General features: G+C 33.3%; 1 protein-coding gene across 3 annotated transcripts in view; it reads right to left on the reverse strand.

The window, feature by feature from the left end:
* The window catches only part of Prp40 (pre-mRNA processing factor 40), a 144,097-nt gene extending 124,752 nt beyond the window's left edge, over positions 1–19,345 (reverse strand). For all 3 annotated transcript variants that reach the window (XM_075366985.1, XM_075367003.1, XM_075366996.1), the window contains exons 1-4: positions 19,207–19,345; positions 12,532–12,726; positions 5,219–5,291; positions 1,831–1,966 (exon numbers count right to left, since the gene is read on the reverse strand). In XM_075366985.1, the coding sequence (XP_075223100.1) occupies positions 1,831–1,966; positions 5,219–5,291; positions 12,532–12,712 (390 nt within the window). In that variant the 5' untranslated portion in view covers positions 12,713–12,726; positions 19,207–19,345. The remainder of the gene's footprint in view (positions 1–1,830; positions 1,967–5,218; positions 5,292–12,531; positions 12,727–19,206) is intronic.
* Positions 19,346–20,304: the final 959 nt, after the last annotated feature.

Here is a 20,304-nt window from a genome sequence, read left to right on the forward strand (position 1 = left end):
ACTGAAGTAGTTTTTTCTGAATCACGGAGAACTGGAGCCAATGAATCTATTGGCTTTGTACTTGATAACAATACCTGTTAATCAATATGATAGTAATGATTCAGAGAGCCCTTCTTGTTCAAGTCATAACAATGATGGAAGTATTGTTTCAACGTTCTGTCTTCCTAGTACGCCTAAAGCAACACCACGTAAAAAGCAAACAATTGTTTCAAGAAAGTGGATGACAATGTATTATCAGGGCATAAAAAGTTTTTCTGCAAAGTAATTATACAAAATATCGTGAACTACCTCCATGTGATATTTTAAAATGTTGATACTGGGAAATTAATTCTAATATGAGAAATGAACTTGTGTACAGGTTAATGAGAAGAGATTAGTTTCTGTCAATAAATCAATTTACTCACTCTGTAAACAACTAGACTTTGTTGCACATAACAAAATATGGAAACTTCACAATCTAGTAAATCTTTTAAAAAAGAGGTTTACAGAAAATCTTGTTCCCACTCAATCATTGGTCATGATGAGTCTACAATAGAATACTTTGGCAAGTGTGGCTGCAAACAGTGTTTGAGGGGAAAACCGATTCATTTCAGGTATAAAGTATGGTGTCCTAATTCTCCAAACGGATGCCTCTGTAACCTCAAAATATACCAGGGGGAATCAACTGTTGGCGATGGTGAATATGAAACTTTGTATGGAAATCGGATTCACCGCTAATTACAATGATAGATGAATTTCCCAAAGACATAAAGTATTTGCCATATAACTTTTATTTTGACAATTATTTTACAAGAATGAATCTGCTGAACACACTGAAAGACAGAGGTTATACTGCAGCAGGTACTATGAGGGAAAATAGGATTCCTGAGGACTGCTTGTTTTTTGTTTCTGTAGAAACTTTGATGCTGCTCAGTCCAATAATGTAAGTCACATGGTAAAAATAATAGACAGAAGTAAAAGAAAAGAATGTGTCTTTCCTTCTTGTAACATTCGAAACTAGAAATGAATATATCAAATGTAAAGCGGGTTTATGTAATGCTTATTTCGTATCTTATAATCTTATAATTCTGATTTATAAATATAAAAATTGCAAAAATATAATGATTCTATTATCTTGTTATGATGTGAAGTAATTAAAAAATTGAAATAAAAATTCAATAAATCATTTCTGTCTTAGAATTTAAAAAAATGATGATTCATTATTTGTAAAGATAAAATAAGATGTTGGCCCATAATCACAGAACTTCTATACATTATAAAACACATATAGAATAGAATACAATAAAAAAATACGATAATGAATAAAATTTCCACATGATTAAAGAGTTTTATACTCAATTCTAATTGAAGACAATGAGATGCTTAGCAGTGGCATACAGTAATTGCTGCTTGTGCCCAGCAGCAGGGTAGTACAAGCGTCTAGTGATGCCAATCAGCACATGTTGAATTTACACTTATTTTTATAGAAGACCTCAATAAATAATATAAAGAGCATTTTTGTAGTCAAAATAACATAATAAGAGGATATTTGCTGTAAAAAAATAAATATGTTACAAATTTAAAAAAAAAAAAAAATAGAGAACAGGAGGAGTTAACAGGTTAATTTACAAATAAATTGGTCATTTATATTATATAAAAAGAGACTTGTTAGACATATAGAAGTTATATAACCCAATTGATAGGAATGAAATAAAACAAACAAAAAATATATTACTTTGATGAAAATGTCTAACTTTTTATTAATTTGATTAACCTGTATTTCATAACTTACGTAGCCATCCACAGAATATCTTAATACACCAAACATTTTTTTTAAACATACTGTCTTACCTCAGCAGGAGTCTTAAGTTCATCTGGTTTTTCCCACAGACTCTGTTTTGTAACATTATTATAATAATATATGCGACCATCAGGTGCTTTGTGTTCTGACCAATCTGAATGCTTCTCTTCGTGTTCCTCACCAGAACTACAAAACACAATTAAAATATAATTCATAATGAAAAAATGCCATACTTAACAACCAAGTAAATCTAAATTTATATTTTAGTCATTTTAATGGTTTGACATCCATCAAATTGTTTCTAAAGATAAAATAAGATGTTGGCCCATGATCACAGAGCTTCTATATATTATAAAACACATATAGAATAGAATACATTAAAAAATATAATAATGAATAAAAATTCCACATGAATAAGAGCTGTATACTCAATTCTAAATGAAGGCAATGGGAACGCCTAGCAGTGGCATATGGCAATTGCTGGTTGTTCCCAGCAAGGTAGTATTTTCTTTAATTTTTAATGGCAACCTACAATTATTATTAAATTGTGGCCAAGATTTAAAAGATTGTATATTCTATCTGATCTTCCTGTACTTTCGGATAGGATCCTTCGTATTGTGGGCAATGGTCCAATCCTTATTGGTGCAGATTTTAATGCGAAGTCGCTTTTCTGGCACAGTGTGATCACTGATCATGGTGGTGGCCTAATTGACAGTTTCATCATGCAGCACAATTTTGAGGTCTTTAATGTTGCAGATCAGCTGGCCACTTACGTTGGTACGGTTAACGGACGATGGGCCTTTTCAGATACAAATATTGACATCATCATTGGTAGGGACATCCTTGGCAGGGTCCTTGACTGGTCTGTGGTTAATTACTGTTCTAGCGATCATCGATTGATACTATTTGAAATAGCGGATGAGCTGCGCGATGAGCATCAGGGACACTTTCCTGTTCACCGGGGGCGCTTCCTGCATAGGAAGGCGGACTGGTCAAAATTTTTCTCTTTGTTGGAGTCCAGACTGGAGATTTTTTCTTGAGACTTTGACGGCCTGCCATTAGATGTCCTGGCAGAAAATTCTCAGAAGGGCTGCGCAACGAGAGAGTGATTCCGATCGGCGTGCGGCCCTAACTGCAGATTACCGCAGAGCGAGGACTAGGTACTTTCATAGGTCCTATATTTGCGTATTAATGTTAGATTGGCCACTGATCAATTGCTGATGGACGCCATACTAAAGGTGATGGATGTAGCTTCCACCAGTCCATGTAAATATGTATTAGGGATTTTTCTGGACTTTTCCGCGGCATTTAACAAGTTATGCCCTCTGCCCTGTTTCAGATGCAGAAGTGTAAGTGTACACGAAATGAACTAGAGGTGCTCTCAAGTTATTTCAGCCATCAGACCGTTTCCCTTCGTGATAGCGGCTCGGAGGTTCGTAAGATCTTAACTAAAGAATGCCATCAGGGCAGTGTTCTGACCCCCTTCTTTGGATCATAGAATTCGAGGTTGCCATGTGGTTATCGTGTCATCGCTTATGCTGACGACGCACTGCTACTGATCGACGGCGATTCGCGTAACGAGGTATAATTCCGAGCTGCTCGTGCTTGTGAGACACTCCGACAGTAGAGGTAACACATAAGATGATTTTCAGCCCAGAGAAACCCACAATGATGTTGATTAAGGGCCGATTGGCTGCTTCCTGACGAATCCGGATTCGGATGGTTGGTCTCCCCATTCGGGACGATACGACTCAAAAATACTTGGGTGTTATCCTTGATGAGAATTTTCGGTTCAAGTAACATCTACAGTATTTAGCAAAATAGGCCGCTGATGTTTTATATGGAATCCGTAGAGTCATTCATCCCGACTGGAGGTTGAATTACTGTACCATGGGTATCCTTTACAAAGGTGTCAGCGAAGCTATTATGCTGCACCTGTCTGGGCTCACTGCAAGGCTTTAAGGTATTGCGCGGACATTTTTCTGCGGGCCCAGTGACTCCTCTTGCTGGCTGTTATAGGCGGTTACAGAACAGTCTCGCGGGAGGCAGTCTGTGTTATAGTCGGGGTCAAACCAATATATATCTTGACTAATGAGCGTAAGGAACACTACATTTCCAAAGTAAATAACCTATTGACGTCAGAACGAAAGCAGGAAATTGAACACTGGGGTTTTGCGTCTTGACAGGCCAGGTGGAACGAATCCCCACAGGTCGCTACACGCATGGTATATTTCCTTTAGGTGCGATTAGATGGGTGTCCTCCAATCGGTATATCACACAATTACTTTCGGGCGTGTTTGGCTAGATTTCGTTTGGTGGATTCGAGTCCAATGCCCGGACTGCGGGGCTGATGATACAATGGACCTCTACGTCTGTCCCCAATACGAGGTCAAACGTTCACGAGCTGTTAGGGAACTTGAGAGAATATATTCCTTTCTGGACCTCCGTACCAACTGAATGATCCGTGAGGATTGGTCTAAAATGGCTGGTTTTCTTCGCGCCCTCGCGATGTGTAGGTCTTCAGAGGGAGTTTAATCTAGATACTCAATCGTGGTAGGATCCGAGGTGGCTAGGGTTCCGGCTTAGGCATTGGATTGGTTGGAGGTAGGCGCACTGGCATCGTGCCACGATTATGTTGATATTATTTGTGATTCGCTTTGGGGATCCCGTTGCTGGGGGTGGTCGCGTCGCCGAAGTATGGTACCCATGCGACCGGGGGCGTGATTTCCCTCTGCCGGTCCTGATCGTGACTTGGTAATGCCATGCGAGGCACCATGATGGGACCGGGTGGCAGTGCGGGGTTTGTCCCCGGCTCCTGTGCGGATCGGAAATCGGAATAAGGTTGCGTTCCCCTTGTTAGGTGAACTAAATTGGTCGACTTAATTGGGCTTAGGTCTGAATTTCTACGTTGCGTAAAACATAATTTTGATTGGTATGAGTGTAGCACTGACGTAACTTTAAACTCGTTCGTTTTCCGAGGCATTCACAGTCACGAACGGTGTTGTCAAATGTTTACTAGGCGCGGGGTTCGCGCTTCCGGTTAGTTAGTTTGAGGGACTCATGATAGGTTGGATGTGACGATATCCGTTTGAGGCCTGCGTGAAGGCGAAATTTGATTTGTATTTTAGTGATGCATATGTCTGCCGAGGCATCTACATCGGTGGCATCTCGACCGAGGCCTGGCTGATGACTGAGATGTAATTAGTTTGAGGGTCTTTAGACGCTATAACTGATTACATCTCACCTGAAAAAACCTGAAAAATTATTTTGTAAGTTGAAAACACAAAAATTGGACATCGATGTACAGAGGTACACATCAGTCTGTATCAGACAAGTTTATTTCCAGTTTAAACTGAAAGAGAGGCAATGCAAGCCTCAGCAGCCATTCATACTACACATCATGAAATAATTATACCTACTAACATAACAAGTACATACCCGGGAACAGATGGAGAAATTAAAGTTGGTGGTGGAATTGAAGGAGGTAGCTCAGGAGTAGCCGGTGGTTCACCTGAAAATAAAAATCCCTATTATTGTATTTAAAATGAAGTATGATTCGAAAATTTTAAGATAGGTGCTGCCACTGCCCAATAAGAGGAGGTAGGTTTGCTCACAGGTACGGAAGGGAAAACTTTTTTGTCCTTGAAATATCCTGAAAATATTACAATATATTTGTTCAGTAGAGAGCAGCATCTGGTAATGTATGAAGACGTATTTTCAGTTCTTGGAGAATTATTGATTTTGCAAGATGGATGAAAAAATAGAACAACAAATTTTTTCAAATTTTATTTTTGTTTGAAAAGGAAATCGGCTTTGGATACCTATGAAATAAAAAAAAAACAGCTTTATGGGATAAATATCTGAACCAGTATTATGTTTCTATCTGATTCAACAGATTCAAAGATGGCCAAACCCCTCCCTTCCAATCTGGTTTGCCAGCCTTCTACTTCACAAACCAACGAATACATTGTGAAAGTTTGTGATTTAGTGCGCTCTGACCATAGACTTACAATTAGAGAGAGGGTTGATGAACTGAATTAGTTCCACATGGTTCAGTCAATTTTAACTGAAGATTTGAGCATGTACCACTATCTGTGAAATTCATTCCAACATTGTTTATGAACAAATTTTATTCACAATAATCATAACCATAAATTTAAAAAAAAAAAAAATATATATATATATAAGCACATATACAAGAATTTATAAAATATTACTGAAAAATAAATTATCTAAAGGAGTTCATAAACACAACTAAAGATGAAGATTGTTTTCTAAGCTTATAAAACAATTTTGAGGACTGTGATGTGTTTATGTATGCAGGTACAGAAATCTGTACACAGTACAGATACATTTTGTCTTATTTAAGATTATTTTAATAATAAAATATTCCTAAAATTCTAAATTCAAAAAGCGTTATGTGAACTGAACAAGTTCTGTAAACTAAGAGTAACTACTTTTTATTGAAAACTTAACAGAAATTATGCATAGTCAAAAAAACATATCAGGCAAATGTCTCAGTCTTAATGAATGACATCTCTATTTCTTTCATTTTCCCTTTCCTTATCTTTAATCTCTTCTTCCCAAAGAAGTACAACAGAAATTACCTCAACTATTCCTAATAACTAGTTTCCTTAGGAAAGAATGTTAGAAGCACTGGTACAGGACACTAGGGACTAGGGATGACACTGGTACGGGCCTGGTGTTTGATGGACAAGCCACAGGCCTCACCAGGTCTGTGTGCTAGTCCAGGTTTTCTATTTAATATCAACATACAGCACAAGAACTTCAAATAGTGGTTGAGGTGCCTAGTAGGTAGATCTGTAACTCTTACTTCTACTTTCTAAACAATATGTACTTTAAAATTTGTTTGTCTAGAATTGGGTCTAGAACTGCAAATCTCAGTACTATAAGGTAAAGAAATAGGTCTACCTACGGACAGAATATTTCCACAAATTTTTTGTACAAGGTTTTCAGTTCCAGAAAATATGACTGTATATACTGAAATAAAAGAAAAAAAATTTTGCAAAGATAAAAGAATATTCGTTCAGGAGACCCTAACAATATGCAGTGCTGAATAAATCTTTTTTTAAGTTATCTACCCAACAGACTTAATGAAATACTGCAGTAAACATCTGATGATATAACAGGTATAAATGCGGATATAAAAATGCTTTTAGGATACAATTCATCATATTTTTGCCGTATCATTTTCAATTCATTCATTTTTTCTTATGAAATTTTCCATTATGCATATAAAATCTGAAAATAAAGAAACATTTACTTATACTGAGAGAATGAAGACACCAATTTCTGAAAATATTTCCTTTAATAATATATTTTTAAGTAAAACATTGTGCTGTATCCAATACATAAAAATTTCACTATGAAATACAACATTCACAGAAATTTGAAGAGGTGTTTCTCACACTGTACTTATATAATACATCTCAACGCACTGTATAAGTATAATATATACTTAATTCCACACCAGCATAAAGCCTGGTTTCAATAGGATGGTGTGATATTGCATCTGCATGGAAATTAATGGTAGCTATCTGATAGCCCCATCACTGGATTTATTTCCTGGCCCCATCACTGGATTTATCAGTTTGTGATTTTTGCTTCCTTGAACAAAGTAAAGGAAGTATTGTGATCGGGAAAAATTTTGGTTTCCAAATTTCAATGGAAATATCCATTCTGACCAGCCGTGAATCCATTTTGACTAGTTTCAGCATGACGTTTGTACATACGTATGTGTGTATTTTGTATAACTCAAGAACGATTAGCCGTACGATGTTGAAATTTTGGATTTAGGACTGTTGTAACATCTAGTTGTGTACCTCTCCTTTTGATTGCAATCGACTGAACCAAAAGTGTCCAAATTTTTTTGGATTTTGGACTTTTTCTTAACTGCAGAAATAAGCCCTCATTGAGAGCTTTTCAATGATATATCACAAGTGGTATTTCTTTTTATTGATTTGAGTTATAGCCAAATAAAATTTTAGTTAATGAAATATTTGGATCTTAGGAGAAGGCACATCAGTTCGAATCAGACTTCATCCTTTTTTTTTTAATTTAAATATATTGATTTATTAATAATTATTAACCTCTCATTGTAAAAAAATATTTACAATGAATAATATAATCAAATAACAACCAAAAAAAAAAAAAATGAAAAAATATCAGAAGTTTTAAATGAAATAAAATTTTATGTACTTTTCATTTTAAAAAAATGTGTAAATGTAATTTAATAGGCGTACAAGGAAGTCATGTGTTGTCCACATTAGATTTTTTCTTGTAGGGGCACCTTAAGAGTGTGGTCTATAAAAGCCAGCTAATGACAGTGGATGAACTAAAACAAGCAATTCAAGACAAAATTCATGGCATCCCATCTGAGATGATGCAGTAAGCAATGGGACACCTTATTGGCAGATTGCATAGGAATAGCAGGATTACATTTACCTGATGTAATTTTCAAAAAACTGATATTAGGTATTTTATATATTTTTTCTAATCGTAAAGGTTAGGTTTCCATTAATAATTCATTTTGTTGCATTTTTCAAAAGTTCCCCTTTTTTACGTCACCCATATTATGTACAACTGAAGGCTGTCATGGGTAAGTATGTGAGTTGAGTGCATGTTTTGCTAGGCGTCCGTGAGTGTGTGTGCGCGGCAAGTGCATGTGTTGTAGAAGGGAATGACTTTCGTGCTTGGTGTTTTTTCTCATGTGCCTGTGGGAGTGTTTGTGCTTGGTTGGAACTGTGCTTGATATCCTTTTGTGATGCGCATGATGATAGGCTTTGATGTTTCTTCGTGATGACCAATTGTGTGTGTGGAGGTGTTATTCCCCCCTGAAGTAATGCTGTACCAGCTGTTCCAGGGGGGTGGGTTGCCAGGGGTGGAGGTTTATTCGGTAGTGCGTAGGTGCACATACGCATTTAATGACATCCTGAGGAATCTGTTAGCAACTCCAACACACTGCTTAGGCGCCCATAAATGGGGGGTTCCTCTAATTCTAAAAAAAAAGAAGAGAAATGCAAATTTCTGAAGGGTAGTTGGTAAGCAAACAAGAAAGCAGTCGTCATCTGTAAAATCAAAGCTTAAAACATTTTATAATTGACAGATTGGATTCTATCTAACAATAATACTGATTGTAGAATATCACATTTCTATCTAAAAATATAGGCAAGCCTATCTTTATGAAAGATTAGACTAAAATTTTTTTTCTGATTACTAAACTTATTTCACAATAGAACTGAAATACAGTAGCTTAATGTTAATTCAGATGTCACTAGTGTTTATAAATATCATGAAAAACGTTTTTGTTAAAATTCAGTCACCTGTATGGACAGTTCTGTTCACAAGTATGCTATCACAAGTACATTTCTGTGTCAGAAGACATTGTAAGATGTTACTTTATTTCAGACTCCAAGGACTATGAAGACCATCCTGTGTCAAGTACTGTACCACTTTCACTTATGGAAAAAGACTCTATTGCTCGTGTGTATGACGATCAATGGTGGATAGGAGAAGTGGTAGATATTATTAGCCTTGAAAATGATGATGTGCAGGTTCAATTTTTTTACCCAGCTGGACCATGCACATCATTTCAAAAGTCTCAACAAGACAAAGTGTGGGTACTAATCTGCAAAGTTCTGAGAAAGTTGACACCACTTCAACTAACTACAGCAACAGGTCGTTCTCACACAACTTCAAGAGAATTATCAGAAGAGATATCACAATTGTTGGTACACTAAATAATAAACATTCATTGGTACAAAAACAGGCTATTTTAGTGAATAATTAAAATTTTGCTACAATTTATTTTTTCTTCAATAGTGTTTACAAAAATAAACCAATATAAAAATACAAATGAATATTAAAAAAAGATGTAGGCTACTCATTGAAATTTCGGTTTGGGTAAGTTTTACAAGCATTTTTGAATCAAAATTGTTTTAGGTTACTGGTATTGGATCAGTTATCATCAAATTACCAGCTAACATTAATAATTTAAAAAAACTATTTTAAAAATATTGAAAATGTCAATTTCAGCAACATAGGGGCTATATATAAATAATGTAAAGTGCAAAGATGACAAGAAACCCCCTTGGAGCACTTATTTAGTGAGTCAAAACGGGAATGGCTGTTAATAGGTTTTTCATGATTTTTGAGAGGTTATAACTTTTTTAGTACAATACACAAGAAACCTTTTTATTTGCCATAACCATCTAAAAAAACACTGTAAGTTGCGAAAATTTGAGATTTTTATCACCAGCCCCATTAGTTATTTGAAGCTAAAATCCGAATTTAAAAAAAAAAATTAGTTTTCAAAAACTTATAAAAATTTAAGGGTAAGTATATCACCATTAATATTATTTATGGTAAAACTAATAACATATGAGTTCTGTTCAAAAAATATGTAGACTAACATCATAAAACAAAATGTACTTTATTCAGAAGTTACTTGTCTGGGTCCCCTTCAAAGTAACCTCCTACCCAACGCACACACTTATCCCAACGGTATTTCCACTTTTGAAAACAGTCTTAGAACTCCTTTTGTGATGTTCTTCAGTTCCTTCATCGCATTTGCCTCAATCTTGGGAATCGTCTCAAATCTTCATCCTTTCAAATGTCTTTTGAGTTTGGGGAACAAGAAGTAACAAGGAGTGAGGTCAGGTGAGTAGGGTGGGTGAGGAAGAACAGTGATCAAGTGTTTGGCCAAAAACTCACAAGTTCTGAGGACTGAATGGGCTGGAGTGTTATGATGAAAAAACCAGTCACCGCATTTCTGGCCTTTTCTGCCGGATAGCATCCTGCAGACGTTTGAGAACTTCAATGTAGTAAGTCTGGAGCACTGTGAAGCCTTGGGGGAGGTACTCGTGATGGACTACACCCTGAGCATAAAAAAAAAACTGTACCATCACCATCACATTGGAACAAACTTGGTGAGCTTTTTTTGGTCTAGGAGATGTTTCACCCACCCACCCATTGGGGCGATTGAACCTTTGTTTCGATGTCATAACTGTACACCCAAGATTCATCACCTGTTATGATCCTCGACAAGAACTTTTCATCTTCTTCTGAAAGTTCAAGCAATTCTTGACAAGCCTGAATGCGATGGGCTTTTTGGTCATCCATCATCAGGCGTGGAACAAATTTTGCAGCAACGCTGTGCATCTTCAATTTTTCAGTCAAAATCTTGTAATTTGATCCAACTGATATCCCACACTCTTCAGCAAGCTCTCTGATGGTAAGGTGTTGATTTGCCTGAACCAGAGTGTTGATTTTGTCTTTGTGTGAGTCGTCAGTTGATGGAAGGGCATCCAGGACGCTCATCGTGTCCAATCGACTGACGACCATCTTTAAAACATCCATGCCACTTAAAACATGTCACACGCTTCATAGCAATGTTTCTTGAGCATATCAAAAGTTTCAGTTGCAGATTTTCCGAGTTTAACACAAAATTTCATAGCAACTCTTTACTCGTTCAAGTCACTCGTTCTAAAATCTGTCAAACGAAAAAAACAAACTTCACAAACAACTGTGTAGCCAAGCAACCAATAACAATATTTGCAATCAAAAAACTGCATTGTAACCTAATCAGCTGATCTGTACGAACATGGCGATGCCAAGCGGATTTTACTGGAACCAACTGGACCCGAGCAATTCAAACAATCTACATATTTCTCAAACAGACCTCGTATATCTACATATAAAAAAATAATTCAAACTGTGTATGCCATCCCTGCCTCTTGAAAAAATTACCAAAAGTGAAATTTCACGGTTTTTCATGTTCAACTTTATAGGTAATTTTCTCATAAAGAAGAAAGATAATTAAATTACTGAACTAATCTTTACCTTGAGAAAATATTATTAAACTGCTTTTTGTTTCATCCTTTCAGAACCAATAGTTTTTTAGTTCTTTTTATGATCTTTTCCGTTAACCCTTACAATCACAAAAATGGCCATCACAGGTAAACTGCTTAAATAAAAGGTTAAAAAAATAGTTTTAAAGTTCTGAAACATGTAGAAAACAAGTAAGTTTCAATTTTTTTTTAATTTGACAAGGAACCAGCTTATGATTTTTTGGAAAACTTGAAATGGATTGACCCTTTTTCAAGATGTATTTACACTGACTGAAATTTGATTTCAAAGTGCTCTGTAACTAAAAACTAATGTACAAATATATAAAAAGTTTGCACTGCATTTCACTCTTATAAATTTTTACTAATCTTACACTGTTTATTAACATAAGTAAAGATTCCTCTGCATCTAAATAGAGTTGCCTCTTTCCTTCATACATTTTTTTCATCCCATTATTTATTCATTTTATGAAACCTTGTAAGTACCATAAGTTTGATTAAAGTACAATTATACACCGCAACAGTAATATAGAAAAAAACCAAAAATGTTTTATTATGGTATGCGACTCAATTTTTTTCCATGACTTGGTGAGCAAGACAATTTTATTCTTCTGTGATGCATATAGTTTTTATTTTTAAAAATGGATTCTTTGTAAATAATTTGTTTTAACACAAAACTTTACTTGACTTGTATTTATTCAATTCAGAAACAGTTACTGATATATGATTAAAAAGGATAATAAAAAATCCATATGTATAAACACTTGTGCAAGCAAGCGTGCACACACGTGCCCCGCATGTCTGCACTCACATACACAAATTCTGAATATCTTCTTTTTTTTCATTAATAGTATGAAAACTCTTAATAACTGAAAGTACACTAACCTGTGGGAGGAAAACCAAATGCAGGTGGTGGAAGACTAAATGGGGGAATAGGTGGACCTTGTGGCAATATACCAGGTGGAATGAAACCAGGAGGTCCTGCAGGTGGGCCTCCAAATGCCATAGGTGGTGGTGGGCCGCGTGGAGGCAACCCTGGAGGAAATCTTACAGGTGGTCCACTCATTTTTGTCAAAAAATCTATAACAAAATGTAAAATCAAAAAAATAAGTTTAAAATAGCATGAGAAGAAAAAATATGATGGCTAACAAAATACTGAAACAAAAGCATAACTCATAATAAGGATATGTCTCAGCTTATCAATCAATCTTATGTTAACTAAATATTTACATATGATGACTATTTTATTATTAAATATTTTCTTTAATGTGAGGACAATGAAGGTAATCACCATCAGTAAAATCTCATTAATAAACAAATAGTGTTAAGGCAGACAAAAACTTGTCCACAATAAAAACTAACCAGCAATTTATTGTATACTTACTAAACAGTCCCTAATTATGTCAGCATGCGTAGTGAAGGAGAAAATGAAATGTTGACCATCAAAGAAGTTGGAAAGAATATGATTTCTGAAGATTCTAAGATTCTTCAAACAGAAGCAGATGTGTGTGGGGTATTCCATTTTAATTCAACAATTTTCAAAAATTTTATTGCATCACTATTTTTGATTTTGATGATATTTGGTATATAATAACTACCCACCTTTTATTGGCAAAAAATATTTTTTTATATTTAAAAAAAAATTTTTCTTGAGTAATAGACTATTTACTAACTTTTGAACAGGTAAACACAGCTATTATTGTCACTTTTTCCATGAGCATTGTTATTTTACATCATACAGAGGGTCAAAAAGGGCTTTTTGTTAAGAGCAAAGATGGAACTTCATCTTAGCGTACTGAAAATTCATTTTTTTACATAACCAAATCTTGTAATATTTACTGAAGTTACATTTACGAATTGTTTTTTTTTTTTAATTTTTGACCCAAAATAAATAATGATGGGCTAAGGGTAACAGGCTGTTTTTTACCTTTTAACTCTTAGGTACTGGTAGTACTAATAAAAAAAATTGGTCTGTTACTGAGTATCGTTCATTAATCAAAAAAATGGCCACCAAATCATAAGACTTTGAAAATGTCTCATTTTTGAGGCCCAAAAACCATATGTGGGCCAGGGGGCAAAAATCTGAAGTGTTGACAGCAGTAATTACTTTTTATGTACTTTATAACCATATAAAATTTAATTTGTTATCCAAAGGGATTGACGAGTAATGACGCCATCAAAACCGTTAAAAACACTATTCCTTCTATCTGTGAACAATGTAAGTCAACTATACAAAATATTTTCATATGTCTATAATGAGATGGCTTGTATTTTGCATAGTTTTTGTTAATTAAAGTATGATTTATACACACAAACTCAAGTTTAAACATGAAAATGAATAGACATGCATGGACATGAATATTTGCTTATTCCTGAATGTAAACATTGTAAATAATTAACATTGAAATTAATGGTTAGGGAATGTACTTGTTTATAAAGTTATTTTATTAGCAGTGACTTCTCTTTTATACAATATCTTTAATTTTTAATTTTATTAATTACAGAAATTTTAATTTTAGCTGTAGAGAAACTGGGATAAGACAAAGTGAGGGGCAACTGGTAGCTTTATAATTTATACTAACTGTATTGTTATTGTAAGAACCCTTGAATTTTATAAAAACAGGTTATGAAGTGTTCAACTGGCATTCACACTGAAACAGTAAGTCACAAATTGACTTACAATAGATCTTCAGTATTGCATGATATTTTAGAGTTTACTGAACAGCAAATAACATTGTTATCTTTAAGAAGTGGATGTACTGAAACAAACAATATCTGTATTTTTCATAAAACCAAATATTTCTATAAATATTTTCATATTAATGGGAAAAGTTGCTCTGATCCCTTTAACTGTCACACTAAACTGGTTAAGAAATCTCTTTGACACTTTCAACTAGCAATTACACAATTAACTTCAGGCAGAGTACTGTGTACAAAATGCTTAAGCAAAATACAAAAACCACAAGATGATACAGAAAGTGAACCTGAATGTCAAGATATATTTTAGCCTCAATATGATATAGTCGAGTCGATGAATAAAGCTTGTTCAGCACTTGGCATTTACCCTGTTAAGGTTCAAAAATTGTTGAGAAGCGCAAAGGAACCAATTTAAAAAAATAAAGTTACAAGAATAGCCGAGTCAGTTACCAGTAAATTAAACGATTCCTTTGATTTAAATTTCTATAAAAGAAACCAGTTTAGTACCACAAAATTTAAGTAGGGAATATGAAGAATTTATCATTAAAATAAAGGATAAAATGAAAACAGTTACATCAACCCAAAAAATTAATATTTTAACAGCTGAAGCATTCAAAAAATTAAAAATGAGATTAGTGTTAGTCAGTATTTAGCCTGTCAATTGAAACAATTAGTTAAAATGAGTGGAACTTTGCTACAAATCAGCAAAAAGAAACCCAGTCATGTAATTAATGAAAATGTTATTAAATGTGTCCAAAATTTTTACCAGAATGCCAGGCAAAAAGGATTGTCCCCCTGAAAGGTAAGGTGATGCGAAGAAAATGAATATTCAAAAAAAGCATAACTTAAAAGATTTATACACAGCTTTCAAGGAAAGGCATAATTTAAAAATTGGTTTTACAAAAATTGCTGATTTAAGATCTAAATTTTGTATTCTAGCTGGTAAGTCAGGTACTCTCACTTTCTCTCTCTATCTGTGTGTGTGTCGCCCAACAAATTATAAAACTCATGTTATCTGCTCTAAAAATGAAATTTGATTATAACATTCTCCTTTCATCCATGGTAGGCAATATAGAAAATGAAATGTGCATGCTGTCATGGTGTGAAAAATGTCCATGCACTAATGAAGAGCTCAGTTTACTGCAAGAGAGCTGGGATGATTTTGATTCTGAAATTATCTTCAAACAGTGGGTTTCTGTTGACAGTTGTGAACTAACTACTCAAATTCGTCCATATCAGTACTTAGATAAACTTATAGAAAATTTAAATAATTAAAAAGGTATCATTTTGTTGCAAAGAAACAAGCTAGTTTCCTCAACATTAAAAAGGAAAACTTGGTGGAAGGTGAATGTACTGACTGGTGAAGGTTTTCCTTTTGTGATGCAGGATGAAGTCCAGTCATATCACTGGTCAAAAACTTATGCCACAGTACACCCATTTCTCATATATTTTAAAAAAGAAGGAACATTACAAAGCCAAAACTAGTGTGTGATTAGTGAATACTTGAAGCAAAATACTACATTGTTCTTCAGCTTCCAAAAGCAAGTTATAAATAAAGTAAAAACACTGTTACCACAAGTTAAACAATTTTTTTATTTTTCTGATAGATCCTTAGCCCAGTATAAAAACAAAAAAATTCATAAATTTGTGCTACCATCAACAAAATTTTGAAGTCACAGCCAAATGGCAATTTTTTGCCTCATACCATGGAAAAGGGTCATATGATGGTATTGGTAGAACTGTGACTAAAGTAATCCATCAAAGGACAGTCAACAATCAAATTGCTTACACATTCTGAAATGTACAATTATTTCAAAGACAATATTAAAAATATAACATTTATTTTCTGCTCTAATAAAGATGTTCAAGAGACGTTAGAATACCTCAGTTCTCGTTATCAGGTAATCACAACAGTCCCAGAAGCAAGAACCTTTCACAGTTATGTTCCAACAAGTCAGAAATGTATTCTGAAAGTCTGGGTGACCTTTGAATCAGAAGCATATACGTTAGTAATGTTACAATAGGACATTAGTGTTTCTGATTGCTTTATAGGTTTACTAAAGCCAAAATGTAAAAATGATGTCTGCTGTGTATATGATGACAAGTGGTGGTTAGGTGAAGTTACTAAAGTCAAAGTACATGAAAATGAAGAGGAATATCGAATACACTTTTTCCATCTGCAGGGTCCTGGTACTTCATTCAAGGAATCATTGCGGGATAATCAAACAAGGGTTCAACTGGAAAATATTTTAAAGATTCTGACGCCTTCAGAGCTAGCTTTTTCTATCAACTACTGAAAGAGGACACAACATTACACTAAAGATGAATGAGAACTTATCAGTTCTACTCAATAAAAAAATGGCAGGAGCCCTAAGTTACGTTTGTTAAATGTGTTTTCAAAAAGTACAAGATTTATTCATAAGTTCCATTAGCAGAAGTAAAATAAGGTAAAATTTAAACAACTTGTTAATGTATTTGAATTGTTTATTATAATTTTGTATTATTATTTATCATTTTGTAATTGATATTTATTAATTATCAATTTATTCATTCTAATGAGTTTAGTGATAATTTTTATAATCTGAAAAAAATACATAACATCAGTATTTTTGGATACATTGTTTACAGTTAGAAGGAACAATTTTTTCAGGGCTTTTGATGTCTTCATTACTCCTCAACCCCTTTGAGTAACAAAATAAATTTTACATGTTTTTAAAGTACATAAAAAGTAATTACTGCTGTAAACATTTCAGATTTTTGCCACCTGTCCCACATGTGGTTTTTGGACCCCAAAAATGAGACATTTTAACAATCTTATGATTTGGTGGCCATTTTTTTTAATGAAGGATTCTCTGTAACAGTTCTTTTTTTTATAAGTACTACTAGTACCTAAGGGTTAAAAGGTAAAAAACAGGTCTGTTATCCTTAGCCCTTCATTATTTATTTTGGGTCCAAAAATGAAAAAATAACAATTAGTAAATGTAACTTCAGTAAACATTACACTATATGGTTACATAACAAAATTAATTTTCCGTACACTAAGAAGAAGTTCCATCTTTGCTCTTAACAAAAAGCTCCTTTTACCCTCTGTATGATGCAAAACAAGAATGCTACAGCTCGTGGAAAAAGTGACGAAAATGGCTGTTCTTACCTTTCGAAAGTTAGAAAATAGTCTATTACTCAAGTAAATTTTTTTTTTAAATATAAAAAAAATATTTTCTGGCCACTAAAAGGCGGGAAAGTTATTATATACCAAATATCATCAAAATCAAAAATAGTGATGCAATAAAATTTTTGAAAATTTATTGTATAATTGGAATACCCCATATAAATGGACTTCTCAAATGTTAAAAGATATTTTCAGTTTTTCATCCTCTATTAACTGAGATTACTCAAAGAACTAATATAAAGACCTTGAAACCTTAATATTGAAATAAATTTACCAATTCTGTAATTACAGCACAAAATACACATATAGAGATTACCACCAATTTTGAAGCTTGCTTCAGCAGTTTTGAGACCTGCTTTCAAACTCATTCTACATTGTTTTTACAGTAAAATTAGGTAACAGTTTGTATAACCAGTGTTGATAATTTTAATAATTTAACTACTTTTAAACATTTATAAAAATATGAAGTAGTATACACAACAATCAAAACTGTTAGTAAAATAATAATACTATATTAAAGATAAATAAGGAAGTAATTTATATAATAGAAATAATGGGGAAAAATAATCAATTACAAAAGATTTCTAGAATAATATCATGCTCTTAGGAAAAAAATTCTATTAATATGACATTTCCCTGTCTGTTTCAACATTATCAAAATTTGTTATTATCAAGAAAATTGACATAAATTTTAATTAAATTCATGAAACTACTTAAGTATTCCACTCTAAACAGCAATCAAAAGTTGAATAAACTGAACATTAAGAACATAACACACTATTTTGCATAGGCCACTGTATAATTTACGTGCTCCTGTAAATAATACATAACGAGTCCCTCAAATAATACTAAACTGGTAAAAAATTTGTGTGCAATTTTCAACAATCAAACTGGATATTACTTAAAAACATTCCTTATATTTTAATAAGTGAACATGTAATAGCAGTTCATAATAAATAAATTACTTCATTAACTAATTTTAATGAAAATTTTAGGTCATACAGAGACACCCTAAAATTCTATTAGTCTACACAACCTTACCACCAAACAAATTATCTAAATTTTGTAGTTATTTAATGTTAATTGCTAGAAATAAATTCATATTAACTCTCAAAACATTTAAATACACCACTACATACATACATTTAAATACACCACTACATACATACATTTAAATATCCCACTACTTATGTTTAATTTGGAAATCTAATGAAGTTTTTTACATCAAAGAAAAATTTAATGGTCTTGAAACTTTTCAATTATTCGGTCTGCTAACAAAGCAGTTTACTTGTGCCAATATAACAAAAGATGAAGTCAATTAATTGATAAGGGTGCGTAACATGATATAAAACAGTGGATTATAAGAATATTGAAAATGATTCAGCTATCTATGGCACAATTTTTATAGTATTCTACTGCAGTAATGTACATCTACTTTGTATAAAAGAAATAATCTCATAAACATTGAAACATAATGCATCTTGATGAAAACATTATAATTAAAACATAAAATCAAATTAAACATGAAAAAGCTGCACAACAGCCCCAAAAAGTTTCTAGAAACACATTTCCACGTATTTGTAACGTGAATTTTTAATTAATTTGTTATAAAAAAATTTTAATCACAGTTAATCACGGTGATCAAGGAACAAAATAGCATTCTAAATGTAAAAAAAACAACGTAACATACTAACCATAAATTACAATAAATGCTAGTTAAAGATAACAAAAATCACACTTTTAGTCAGAATCAATCACACTAAAAGCCATAATACTGCCGGTAACAGTTCCAACTGAACATAACCAACAAACAGTAGGGAGACGCATCTGAACATACCACAGCTGTTATGATCGAAACAAATAAATGAAATCGTCTAAAAGTAGAATTTTTCAGTTAAATTATTGCACACCAATTTCTGCATATTAATGAAATATATTCTGAATACATGAGTAAAATAGACTTGTGCAGTTATTCTTGTTGAAAATACGAAACTACAGTTTAAAATTTAACGGAATTTCTTTTCCCTATGATAAAGTGTTTATCAAAACTAATTGAGTTCATATGTCGAAGAAATAGCAAACAAAAATACTTTAGTACTTACCAGTATTTTAGTTATATAACATCTTCAGATTTTCGACAGTTGAAGATATTCCGTTTATAACTACAAATATCTGGTTAGCAATGAAAGCATTCTCCTAAAGAAAGCATTAGCGTCGTCGACTGGACGGGGTATTCTGATTGGCGCGTAAATCGTTAAGTTTGTGTACTAACCACTTTTGTTTGTAGTTTTACGCTTTATATGAATGCTTATATTCTCATTTTCTCTTAGAAAGTCTAGTGGATTATTAAAGTGCGCTTACAGTTTTTGCAAGTACAATGAAAAAGTGAGACGTAGAGGTGAGTAAAACCCACATAGTTTGTAATTCTTTCCTCTGGCTGTAAATCAGGCATACTGAAGAAAAAGTAAGTCAATTACTGGATGATGAAACTAATTTCAATCAGTTTGAAATAGTCCTGAGACTGTGAAACCGATTTCAGTTCGTATAATTGTGCAGTAGTTCACTTGAACCTATTTTTACATTGTGAGAATTACATCACCAGCTATTTCATTGTTGAAAAGTTATATGGAAAAACAAACACAATTTTTTTTGTTGCTAGATATTTGTAAGATGCTTTTGATTTTATTGTTAAAAATATTGAGTGATATACCTAGTGAATTCTAACAGGAACAATTTTTGAATCAGGAAATATGTTCATTTTTTGGAGGTGTCCATATTTTATATGGGGCCTG

This window comes from Lycorma delicatula, chromosome 1 (assembly GCF_047948215.1).
Source record: "Lycorma delicatula isolate Av1 chromosome 1, ASM4794821v1, whole genome shotgun sequence".
NCBI lineage: Eukaryota > Metazoa > Arthropoda > Insecta > Hemiptera > Fulgoridae > Lycorma > Lycorma delicatula.